This window comes from Cannabis sativa, chromosome 8 (assembly GCF_029168945.1).
Source record: "Cannabis sativa cultivar Pink pepper isolate KNU-18-1 chromosome 8, ASM2916894v1, whole genome shotgun sequence".
NCBI lineage: Eukaryota > Viridiplantae > Streptophyta > Magnoliopsida > Rosales > Cannabaceae > Cannabis > Cannabis sativa.
In genome coordinates this window covers 35,205,479-35,218,759 of record NC_083608.1, presented here as the reverse complement: position 1 = coordinate 35,218,759, position 13,281 = coordinate 35,205,479, and the positions used below count along the sequence as shown (strand labels likewise).

Below are 13,281 nucleotides of genomic sequence, written 5' to 3'. Positions count from 1 at the left end.
CCCATCTTTTGATCTTTCCCACCAAAATTAAATACCTACAACAATAATAGAAATAAAAATGTATTAGACAATGTATAAAAATAGAAATGAATGATATGAATTGTGTACTTGTATGATAAAAATTGACAGTGTACACGTTTGGGTAGTCAGTGATACGTCATTAGGATAAATATACAAGACTAATTTTATTTTTTTTTTTTTTGAAAAGGAAGACTATTCTATTCAATTTGAATAATTATAATAATAATAAATAATTACATTATAATTAAAAAAACAGCATATAAAGTGAGGTAGTCTGGGAAGACACTCCTTTCAGTTTCTGATTTGTGCAGCTGAGAAGGACAATCCCACACAATGAATCGTATCAGTACTCTTCTTCGATCCAACCTTAGAACTCAGGTACTCTTATTCTTCTTCTTTTTTCAATTGATTGGTTTGGATTTTCTGTTGAATTTCGACCTTTGTTTGTTTTCCCTATGGATCAATTTCTGTGTTTAGATTCTTCTAAATATTCCTCTAATAAACTTTTCTTTTGGCCATTTTTTATTATTTTTTTAACTTTTACACACTGTTGTTTTGCTCCTAAGATGGAAAAGCTTGAAATTCTGTTATCTCATTTGACTTTTCTTCCTGTTCTTTTCACATTGTTGCATGGTATCTGATTATAGATCATTGCTGTTGTCGATAATATTTAAATAGTTCTTTTGAGGTCAAAGTGCTTTTGCACATCTTGCTATAGATCTATGTTGATTTGGTTCTAAAAGGTACTCAACTTTTTTGTTTAGATGCTAAGAAGAAAAATATAGGTGAAAATGGGAAAAAGAAAATGTGTGTAAGCCGTGCTTTTATTGGTTTTGTTCCATTACCTAATTTTTGCGTTGAACTATCTCTGGGTCTTTTTATAGGTCTCAAGATACCATCGCCATGATATTTGCATCTTGTGAAAGTCAAACATTTAAAGTCTTACATTAATTTTTCTTTGACATAATAACAAATCAAGTTGCCCTGAAATGAGTGGTTCTACAAATTTAATTGACCATTTATTAAGAAACAGATTTTTCTTACACTGAATGCTTCAGAAATTAAGCATGTCTTGCTTAGATAAATTATGGCGCATGTCATGCTTGGATGATATCAACGTTTCTATAGTAGCTTGATTCATAAGGGTATTAAGTGCATGTGATCTTTTATGTAGTATAACATATGTAAATAGCAATACAAAAACATGAATAGGCAAGGTCTACTAACTTCTCTCTGTTTTAGCTACTGTGCTTTACTGCTGCTCATCCAAGATTTCTTTGTGTTACCAATCAATCTGGTTTGTATTCGTTCAGCTTGGTTCGTGCACGAAATATGCTGTTGCTTCTAGACTTCTGCAGGACCATATTCTTCAGGTTTCCTCATTCGCCCGACATTACAGCACCGATGCATCTGTCCAAAAGGAAGATTCGGCAACTGATCTGAAAAGTGGAATTGAAGGGTAACAGATGCTTCATTAATTTTTCTTTGTTATAAGTTTGTATCTATTTAAATGTGCATGCTTAGACACAATTTCTGAACCAGTGTGCGTAGTTTAACGTTTTTGGATTTTTCAGGTTCAAAGGCCATGATATGCTTGCACCTTTCACTGCTGGGTGGCAGTCTTCTGACGTGCATCCTTTGATCATAGAAAAATCTGAGGTGAACTTCATAAAGTTATCCTTTACAATAAAAGTTCATATGCCTTAACTATTCTGGAGCTGTTTGTCTTGTTAAAATCTATAACTTACTTCATTATGGTTTCAGGGTTCCTATGTTTATGACTCTAATGGAAAGAAGTATCTTGATGCACTTGCTGGTCTTTGGTGCACAGCATTAGGTTTGCCTATGTTTGTTGACATTTTCTATTTCTTGGCTTGTTATTTGCTTCAGTGTTGTTTTTTAATTAGATAATTGATATAGATATTCTTTTTTTACTTTCAATGCTTTTGATTGCTACACATTTTATTGTATTTACTAATCTGAGATATTTACAGGGGGAAATGAACCTCGACTTGTTGCTGCTGCAACCAAACAGTTGAATACCTTGCCTTTTTACCACTCCTTCTGGAATCGTACAACAAAACCTTCATTGGTATCCATTCACTTTACATGTTCATGTCATTTACTTGTTTTTTTTTTTTTAAAAAAAAAAAATAAATCGGAAAAGCTTTTTTTTTTTGGTCAAAATTACAACTACAATCCTGTACCAATATAGTTACAGTTACACACCCTTTCGATAGTCAATTTTTCTAAGATATACTTTGGAACATTATATATTCATTTAGTTGTTTATATTAAAATAGAAATTACTTTTCTTTGTACTTTTTTTTACATGCTCTTTGCATGATACTGAGTTATTATTTCATCTTACAGGATCTAGCCAAGGAACTCTTAGAAACTTTTACAGCAAGCAAAATGGCAAAAGCTTTTTTTACGAACAGTGGATCAGAAGCCAATGATACCCAGGTTTGTCAGTTTGTACATCATGTCAATATGGCTGTGTCAGTAGTTGGTGTGAATTATGTCACTATGTAATGTTCTGGTGCTTGATTTAGTGCTTGGAGAAGAATGTAGGTGAAAACTGAACGTTCAATTAATGTTAATGGTAGAGAATTGTGAATAGAATTGTGTGTTGTATTCCATAGAATAGTATATATTTATATACAAAGCTAGGAGACTAAATGAAAAACTACTAAATACGATTTATTCTAATTTTTACAACTAATATTCTAACACTCCCCCTCAAGCTGGAGCATAGATGTTAATCATGCCCAGCTTGTTACAAAAATAATCAACTCGCACCCCATTCAAAGCTTTTGTAAAAATATCTCCTATTTGTTCTCCGGTCTTCATGTATCCTGTGGAGATCAGGCCTTGTTGAATTTTTTCACGAACAAAATGATAATCAATCTCAATGTGCTTAGTTCGTTCGTTCGTTTAACACACGATTTGAGGCAACATGAAGAGCATATTGATTATCACACCACAATTTTATTGGAATAGAAATCTTAAACTCGAATTCAATCAAAAGTTGATAAATCCATATTACCTCACACACAGACTGTGCCATAGCTCTATACCCTGATTAAGCATTGGATCTAAACACAACATTTTGTTTCTTACTTTTCTAAAGGATTAGATTGCCCCCAACAAATACACAATATCTTGAAGTGGATCGTCTATCTACCCTGGAGTCTGCCCAATCTGCATCAAAGAAACACTTAATCTGGGTATGTCCATAATCCTTGTAAACTATACCCCGTCCTGGTGCTCCTTTCAAGTAGCATAAAATTTGCTCTAATGCTGCCCAATGATGAATTGTTGGAGAAGACATAAACTGACTAATGACACTAACTGGGAATGCAATATTTAAACGAGTCACAATTAGATAATTCAACTTTCCAATCAATTTGCGATATTTCTCAGGATCTTCAAATAATTCCCCATCACGTGTAAGACGCACAACTGGATTCATTGGAGCATTACATGGTTTTACTCTCAATTTTCCTGTCTCAATTAACAAATTAAGTACATACTTCCTTTGAGACAGAAAAATACCTTATTTATTCCGAGAAACTTCAACACCAAGAAATACTTGAGCACCCCTAAATCCTTCGTAAGAAACTGGGTATGAATGAATGACTTAAGGGCTGAGATGCCTCCAGTATCATTTCGAGTAATAACAATGTCATCAACATACACCACAAACAAAATGACACCAACAATTGATCTTTTATAGAACACTGAATGATCTGACTTACTTTTCAACAAGCCAAATTTCTTAACAGTCTGACTAAATTTACCAAACCAAGCATGAGAATTTTGTTTTAGTCCATATAAAGATTTGCAAAGACGACAAACTTGCCCTAACTCTCCCTGAGCAACAAACCCAGGAGGTTTCACCATATACACTTCTTCCTCAAGATCTCCATGAAGAAAATCATTTCTAATATCAAGCTGATGCAAAGACCAATGATGAGTAGCTGCCATGGAAATAAATAGTCGAACAGATGTGAGTTTAGCAACACGAGAAAAAGTATCACAATAGTCCACTTCATAGGTTTGAGCATGACCCTTGGAAATAAGAAGGGCCTTTAAGCGAGCAATTGTTCCATCTTGATTGAATTTAACCATGAACACCCATTTGCACCCTATGGCATGTTTTCCTGAAGGTAAATTAACCAAGTCCCAAGTACCATTTGCAAAAAGCCAACCAGGATGAGACATTGCTTCACGAACAGTTTTAGGAATAGTGATAGAATCAAGAGAAGCAATAAAAGAGCAAGAAGAAGAGGAGAGATGATTATAAGAAACAAAAGAAGAAATAGGAAAAGTACATTGGTGTTTACCTTTACATAGTGTAATAGGAAGATCATCTTTGAATTCCGGATCTGATGACGAAAATGCAGGTGCAGAACATGAAACGAGAGGTGGAGGAGGTTGACGCCTAGTGTACACTATAGGAGGCCTAGGAAGTGGTGGCGGTGGTGGCGGTGGTGGAGGTGTAGGCATTGTGAGAGTTATGACCGAGGCAGGTGAAGGAACAAGAGACTCGTTAGAACATGTATCAGACGCAGAGGATGTGACAGAATATACCAACGAATCATCATCCTTCCCCTGACGAGTAAGAGTAGGTGAAGATGAAAAATAAAGTGTATTTTTTACAAAGGTAATATCAATAGAAACAAGATACTTGTTAAAATCAGGACAATAACACTTATATCCATTCTAAAGACGAGAATAACTAAGAAAGACACACTTTAATGCCTTAGGGTCTAATTTGGTGACAATTGGTCAGACATCACGAGCAAATACCCGAGGAGCAACTGGAAACAATGACTTATTAGGAATTTTTTTTTTAAATGGGATCTCACCATTAAGTATAGAGGATGACATGCGATTAATAAGAAAACATGCTGTGGAAACTACATCGACCCAAAAAAGTTTAGGAACTTTCATTTGAAACAAGAGGTCACGTGCAGTTTCAAGATGTCTGTTTTTACGTTCTGCTACACTATTTCGAGGTGCAGTATCAACACAAGAAGTTTCATGAAGCATGCCATTAGAGGTCAAGTAAGATTGAAATTGCGCAGATGTGTATTCTTTGGCATTATCACTTCGCAAAGTATGAGCGGACACATTAGAGGCTGCCAGATTCACGTCCTTTACCAATAATCTTCTTCGTCATAAGATTTTGGAACAAACAATGATCGGGAAAGAATGCGATTGAACAATTTAGATTATGAGTGAGTTGACTAACCAAAAGCAAATTAAATGACAAATTAGGTAAATGTAAGACTGCTGACAAAGTGAGCAAAGGTGTGGGAGCAACAATGCCAGATCCAAGAACAGAAGATAATGATCCATCAGCTAAAGTAACAGCAGAAGTGGGACTATGAGACTGAAAAGTGGAAAAGAGACTGGAATTACCTGTCATGTGATTTGTGGTACCAGAATCAACAACCCATTTTGAGGATGTGGAAAGAAAGCATGCATTAGAGTTACTTAAATTAGCTATTGCAGTGATAGAAGGAGATGAAAACTTAAGTGATTCCTGATACCTCAAGAACTTGGCAAATTCATCAGCAAAAATAAGGACCGAATTGTCAGATGCATCACTAGTTCTTGCAATATTAGCAGTGTTTTTGTTGATTTTTGAACTGTAACTTCCTACACTCAAACTTGGTGTGGCCTGATTTCTTAAAATAGTTGCACATGATGTTCCCGAAATCTAGTGTTCGATTATCAAGTCCTTGTGAATTACTTCCTTTGTATCCATTGGAGTAGAGTTTTTTCTTGGTGCAGAATTGTTACGACTCACCAAGGCACTATTAAGAGGAGTTAAAGAGGTAGTTTCTGTGCGAAGAACAGGAGTAAACACATCTTGTAAAGAGAAAACATTAGAATCAGAGAGAACTTGTGATTTTACATGGTCAAATTCAGAAAAGAATCCTGCAAGAAAACTCATAAGAGCCATCTTCTCTCGTTGGCACTATTGAACCTTCACATCGTGACTAAATGGTAACAACAGATTAAGCTCTTCATATGTTTTTTTAAAATGTCATAAAGTAATTCATAAGAGATTGGTCTTGTTTCTCAGCACGATAAAAGACTTTGCAAACATTATATATGCGATATATGTTGTTTTTCCCAGAATACAAAAACTCCAAGTAATCTATTAGTTCTTTAACCAATTCACAATGATTAATCAAACTAATTACCTTATTATCGATAGAATTTTGAATTTGAAGGAACAAGCGAGCATTCTCACAAAGCCATATTTTCCTTGAATCGTCTTTTTCTTTGGGAGGATCGTCAGTCAAGTGATCATCTTTGTCAACACTCTTCAGATAAAGTCGAATCATCTTACTCCATTCCAAATAATTTGAACCAATCAATTTATGGTTCATGATTTTAGACATCACGGGAACCACATCAGAAACAACCACTGATTTCGAATCTAATTTTATCTCTGCCATAATCTCGAAAGCAAAAATAATTGAAAGAGAAAAGGAAGAAAGCGAATATCAAAGAATGAACACACAGACACGAAGAAGGCAAAAAAATCAAACTACAAAATGAGAAGAACTGTCGGAGACCGATGCAAGGAGGACGAGGAAGGGCTGGGAGTGTGACGGACGTTGACCGTCACCAAAAAGGAGGCCGAATGCGCCCTCACGCACCAGCGCATGGGAGTCGGGGCTGCAGTGATGGGCGATGCGTGGTGATTCTGGCTGCCGAACTTTGAGGTTTTGCATATCGGCGGTTGGGCAATCTGTATATGTGGGCGGTGGGAAAGAACTCGCACTCCAACTAGAGTTTCCAAAAAAGAACCCTAAACTCAAACCCTAATCTTATATTTTTTTTTATGAATTCTAATTTCGAATTTCGAATCACAATTCTAAGTATTGCTCTGATACCATGTATAGAATAGTGAATAGAATTGTGGGTTGTATTCCATAGAAATAGTATATATTTATATACAAATTTAGGAGACTAAATGGGAAACTACTAAATATAATTTACCCTAATTTTTACAATTAATATACAACTAATATTCTAACATGAACAACGCCAAAATACTATGAATTTTAACTTTGTAACTAAATGAATTGTTTATTTAGGTTAAGCTGGTGTGGTATTACAATAATGCTCTTGGACGACCAGACAAGAAGAAGTTCATTGCTCGATCAAAATCGTATTTCTTTTATTCTTGATTAAATCTTTTCTTTATGAATTCTTGTTATCATGCATAGCCACTGATATTTAAGTATCACTTTACAGGTACCACGGTTCAACATTGATATCTGCTAGCCTTTCTGGGTAGGATAAGTTTATATTGTACTCCCCTTTAACATGTAGTCCTTCAAATTATTCACTGAGAAGTTCTTGTGTCAGGCTACCGGCTTTGCATCAAAAATTTGATTTGCCAGCTCCATTTGTACTGCACACTGACTGTCCTCATTACTGGAGGTTTCATCTTCCAGGTGATTATTTTCCAAATTTAATGGCCTAATTTCTGAGATTGAGCATTTTCATTGACATGTCTTTTCAAGCTTAACATGCTACTGGTTGTGGCAGGTGAGACTGAGGAAGAATTTTCAACCAGATTAGCTAAAAATCTAGAAGATCTTATTCTGAAAGAGGGACCAGATACAGTAAAATTTCCAACATTATTCATTTTAGCATAGATTCCATTATGTCGTAAAAGATGTTTTGTTTTGTACATATACCTTTAGTAATATAGTTGTTTATTTCAGATAGCTGCATTTATTGCCGAACCTGTTATGGGGGCTGGAGGTGTTATACCTCCTCCTGCCACTTATTTTGATAAGGTAAAGTTCTCAGGACCTGGTTCTCTCTACAAATTGCACTTAATATTTTCTCATACTATCAACTATAATGCCATACTACCTAATTAAATAGTATTCTTTCTTTGCCCCCTCTTCCCCTTGGACAAGTAAAAGTTGAACTTATTAACCATAGAATCTGATGCTTTATGCAGATTCAACCTATTTTGAAGAAATATGACATTCTTTTTATTGCTGATGAGGTATGTTATAGTTTTCCTTAAATTTTTTAGGCAATGACTAATGAGAAAGTTCAATATTTTCTTTGGCTGAGGATTTGTCCATTTGACTATCAATGTTAAGGTCATCTGTGCATTTGGAAGGATTGGGACAATGTATGGTTGTGACAAATACAACATAAAACCAGATCTTGTATCTGTAGCTAAGGTAAAGTGAGGTCGATTCAAAATTAGTAGAGCGGTGTGCGTAATTGCATTGTAAAATTATTTATTCTGGTATTGGTGTTGCATGTCTCAGGCCCTTTCTTCTGCATATATGCCCATAGGAGCTGTTATGGTGAGCCCTAAAGTTTCAGAAGTCATATACTCACAAAGTAACAAGCTTGGTATGCTGACAAAGATTCCATTGTTATTAAGTATATTTTCATTAGCATGTAATCTAGTCTATCTGATATCCTTATCACATGTTTTTCCTTCTGTTCTTTACATCAGGCATTTTCTCTCATGGATTTACTTATTCTGGGCACCCTGTTGCATGTGCGGTTGCACTTGAAGCATTAAAGATCTACAAGTAAGTTTCTTTTCTGAGTATCCCTAGTATATTCCAACTTGTAAATTAACCTAGATTCCAGTGATTCAACCCTATTTAAGAATTCAACTTTCATCATAGTATATTTATCTATTAGAGTTAATCCCACATTACTAATGTGTGGAAATAAATTGTCAATGAATGGGCTACTCCTCTCATTGTCAATTGGTTTTAAGATGGAACCTTATTCATCTTATCCCAAATTCTAACACTATTATGCTAGGTGTATGTCCTTTTTCCTTAGTCTCATTAGATGAATAAAGAAAAGGAGTGATGTGAGAAAATGGGTTTAGATCATCTATCCTATTTAATAAACTTTGTCTTTTATTTCAATATGGACTTTAAATAATTTAGATCACAGAGGAGTTGGTCAAGCCAATAATCTCATGTTTAAGTTGCACTTTTCATCGGCTGACCAGTGGTAAACACATTTGATAACATATGTGTTCTTATAGATCAAACGTGGTTCAATGGATGCATAGAAAACAGTAGTTCTTATGCATCTGTGAAAGTGTAACTGGATATTCTTGGGTAAATTTCAGAATTGAGGTTCTCTGGTCTTCACATATTTAAAGATTCTAGGCTTTGGTTTTGTCAGGGACAATATTAAGTTTTGCTCCTGTTTGAGCATCTTCAGCATGAAATTTATATGTTCCTCTTTTTCCTTCCCTTTTCCCTGAGTTTGGTTCAGTTTATATGTAGAAAGAGAACACATAAACATTTTCATTTCATTTTAGGGAAAGAGACATAGTGGGTAAAGTAAACAGCCTTTCGCCAAGATTTCAAGATGGTCTAAAAGCCTTTGCTGACAGTCCAATCATAGGGGAGGTACATTTTGGTGTCTTCAAGTTTAGTTATTTTGGCAATAATACAGGAATATTATGACATTTTACATTGTGGTTTTGCAGATCAGGGGCACAGGTTTGATCATTGGTACAGAATTTACAGATAACAAGTCACCAAACGATCCATTTCCTCCTGAATGGGGCAAGTTTACTCATATCTTTTATCTTCTGATGATTTTTTTTATTTGAAATAAGGCCTTTAGTTTGGCAAATTATTGCAGTTAGTGGTGCATGTTTGGTTTTCTCGTAAGCATGGTATGATATTGTTGTTTTGGTCATCTTTCATTTCCCTTGCATTGATTGACACTCCTTGCCTGTGTGATATCACAGGAGTGGCTGCATATTTTGGAGCACAATGCGAGAAGCACGGCATGTTAGTACGTGTTTCAGGGGATAACATTATGATGTCTCCTCCATTTATTATGTCTCCTGAAGAACTTGAGCAGGTATGGTAAAAGAATCCTTACACTGAACCCTCAAAACAGAATTAGTGAGTCACTCTTAACGAGTTTGAGTAAAGTAGAAAAACCATTACTGGAAACACAGGTTTGATCATTGGTTTCAAGGGGATTATTTTGAGTGAATCGGATAGGTGGACGATGATTTGAAAACATAAAACAACTGTTAGGAGCTAGTACCAATAGTTTTGCATAATTGGCTAGTACTGTTTGGTAATACGAATATCGTTGAGAGTTGATGTTTAGTGGCCTCCATTATTACCATTGTTTACTCCAATGGTGGTTATAACTAGAATGAAGTGTTGATTACAAGAGCATGACATTATTTTATCTTTGACAAAATTTCAGTTAATAAGCATCTATGGGAAAGCGCTGAAGGCAACTGAAGAGAGGGTGAAGGAACTCAAGTCTCAACAGAAGTAGGTGCAAGTATAGATGATAATGACGAAAGAAGTCAATTGGGTTTATGTAAAGGGAAAAGGTACTTGTTTGTTCCAAAGAATTGTTGTTAAAATAAGCAAATATCTTTGTGTTTGTTCTCTGCTTTCTCAATAACGAATATTATTCTAGTTCTACCTTCATTTTATGGGTATTTTTACATGTAACTTCATTATTGGAGAAAATGGCCATTAATCAGGTATAAAGTAAGGAAATGTTACTGTTTTTAATTTTGTAGGTTAATATGAACTATTTCCTTATTACTATACATTACCATATATACAAATTTTATATTTTAAAGAGTAATTTGCACATAAATATTTAAGTTTAATTTTTGGTGATAATAATATTTAAATTATAATTTTAGAATTTTTGTAAATAATTAGTTGTTAAGTGTTAAGTAAACGTGATAATTTTTTATTGGTTTAAGTCATTAAATATTTATCTTTATTTTAAAAAAAAAAAAATTAATTTAAATCTATTAATAAGAAAATGACACGTGGATAATTACTTGACATTTGATGGTCAGTACCTATGGGGTTCAAAAAATATAAATTAGTATTATTATCGTTAAAAAATAAATTAGTTATTTATTTGCAACTAAAAATTATATTTGAGTATTTATACTACAAATTATTCTATTTTAAATTACACATTTTAAAAACAAAACATTGATATATTTCATTTTAAATATTTTGTGATCTTGATATATTAATTAGTATTATTTTAAAAATTATATTTTTGTTTTATAATGAGTTTTGGTATATTAATTTACTACCTTCTCACGTATATATGTTCTCCCGATAACTTCTCTACTCCTATTAACATTGAGGTTTTTATAAAATATTGAATTTTAGGTAAAAGTTTTAAATTTTACTGTCAAATAAATTTTTTATAAAAATATTTTTTTTATAAAATAACCGTAAAATAACAAAACAGATGAACTAAAATAATAGTGGAATAACTAAAAAAACAAGAACAACTTGAAAACTTAAAATAGTATACAGTATAAAACTTACACAATATTTAAAAAAAAAAACACAGTATGTTTGAAAAAAAATTCGCATAAAAAAAAAAGTTAAAAATTTCAGTATGTAATGTAAAAATCTCTTCGATCTTTTAAAATACATATTATTTTACATTACGTTATATATCAAATTAATTTTTTTCTACATATTTAAATATTTTATTAACTATTGGTAATTTCTAAGTAAATATTATTTAAGATATTGTGTTTTATAAAAGTTACAAATTGGACTCTATTTTATTAAATAACAACTCAGACCCTGTATTTTTCAAAATGATACAAAAGAGACAGTAAATTCTATTTTTTGTCATTTTTTTAACATAACCCACTTAAAATAAATTTCTAGCACAAACAGATACAAGAAATATAACCTTTCTTGTCATAACATTTTCAGGTCAATTTATTATTAAGTTTTAATTCGATAAAAATTAAGCTCAGGATTTATTTTGTATTATTTTAAAAAATATAAGATCTGAATTGTCAATTATTAAATTTTACAAAATATAGAATCTATAATTGTATTTACTAATATTTTTTTTAATATTTGTAATTTTTAGAAAGAAAGAGAAAAGAAGATAGTAAAATTAGGGGTGTTCACAAAGTATCCGATCCAATCCAATCCGCACGATCCAATCCAATCCAATCCGTAAAATGCGGATCTCCGCACTTGTGCGGATTGGATTGGATTGAAAAATCCAAAATCCGCACTTGTGCGGATTGGATGTTGTTTGACCTCAAAAAGTAACCGATCTAATCCAATCCGCACTTAATTATGCATATTTTTAAAAAATTATAATATATAATATATATTAATTAAAAAACAAAAAAACACAAACTTCTTTTAGTAACATATTGAGTTGGTGCATTTTATTTATTTTATAATAAAAAACACAAGAAAAATAATTCTTATTCACATAGACACATACACATAAATTTAAATATATGTATACTAGCTTAGTTATTTTAGTAAGAGATACATATATATTGTAGTGTAAATCTAAAAATAAGTACATATATATTGATATATATATATGTATATTGGTTTGATTTGTATATAAATAGAGATGGAAATAGATTATTATTGGAGATTAAGAACCAATAGTCTTTTTTTAATTTTTTTTCTATGAAATATTAAATAATTTATTATTAAAAAAATAACAGATCCAATCCGCACTATTGCGGATTGGATTGGATTGGATTTAAACTCTTATGCGGATCGGATTGGATCCAAAATATGAAATCCGCACTTAGTGCGGATTGGATGCTGTTTGACCAAAAAAGTGCGGATTGGATCGGATGAACACCCCTAAGTAAAATATGTTCGGAGAAGCTACTTGTTTTAAGTTAATGTAGTACTAGTTGCTATAAAAATATTTGTAAGCAAAGAAGCTCATGTACGATTCTTTTAGCACATTCTTTACAATTTTAAAGCATTAAATGTATAAATATTACAATTTAGAGGTTATTTGAAATCATTTTTATCTAAAAAATATATTTATATAGAATAAATTATAATTTATTCTTAAATATAATAGTCTTACTATATAATGAAGCAGTACTATTATTTGAAAATTATAATTAATATATTGTTTATGTAATGGTACTACTTTTATAAACTTGTCTTTTTTTTTAAGAAAAAAGAAAAGTAACATTTATTTACAAGATAAAATATAAGTCACGATTATTAATGTGTAAGCGTTTAGGATATGTTAGAGAGTTCCACATTATTAATGTGTAGAAATATAATAGAATATATAAGATGAATGGGGCTACTCCTCCTATAGTCAATTGGTTTTGAGATAAAAATTCATTCATCTTATCCCAAATTCTAACATAGTATGAGAGAAAAAAAAACTCTCTAACGACTATCTGAC

General features: G+C 32.5%; 1 protein-coding gene across 1 annotated transcript; it reads left to right on the top strand.

Annotated features, from left to right (window-relative positions):
- The first annotated feature begins 212 nt into the window (after positions 1-212).
- LOC115699409 (gamma aminobutyrate transaminase 3, chloroplastic) lies at positions 213-10,610 on the top strand. The gene is made up of 19 exons (XM_030626799.2): positions 213-399; positions 1,335-1,480; positions 1,596-1,680; positions 1,786-1,858; positions 2,016-2,113; positions 2,395-2,487; positions 7,146-7,219; positions 7,306-7,344; positions 7,420-7,508; positions 7,603-7,679; positions 7,782-7,856; positions 8,027-8,074; positions 8,175-8,258; positions 8,349-8,436; positions 8,543-8,621; positions 9,377-9,467; positions 9,548-9,626; positions 9,815-9,930; positions 10,291-10,610. The coding sequence occupies exons 1-19, from the start codon at positions 355-357 to the stop codon at positions 10,363-10,365; spliced, it is 1,554 nt and encodes a 517-aa protein (XP_030482659.2). The 5' UTR covers positions 213-354; the 3' UTR covers positions 10,366-10,610.
- The last annotated feature ends 2,671 nt before the right edge of the window (positions 10,611-13,281 follow it).

Excerpts from the sequence above, each read along its gene's own strand:
- LOC115699409 (XM_030626799.2), top strand. The coding sequence starts at position 355 with ATGAATCGTATCAGTACTCTTCTTCGATCCAACCTTAGAACTCAG. Across the intron at positions 1,681-1,785 it reads TGATCATAGAAAAATCTGAG|GGTTCCTATGTTTATGACTC; the intron begins GTGAACTTCATA and ends TTATGGTTTCAG. Across the intron at positions 1,859-2,015 it reads TCTTTGGTGCACAGCATTAG|GGGGAAATGAACCTCGACTT; the intron begins GTTTGCCTATGT and ends AGATATTTACAG.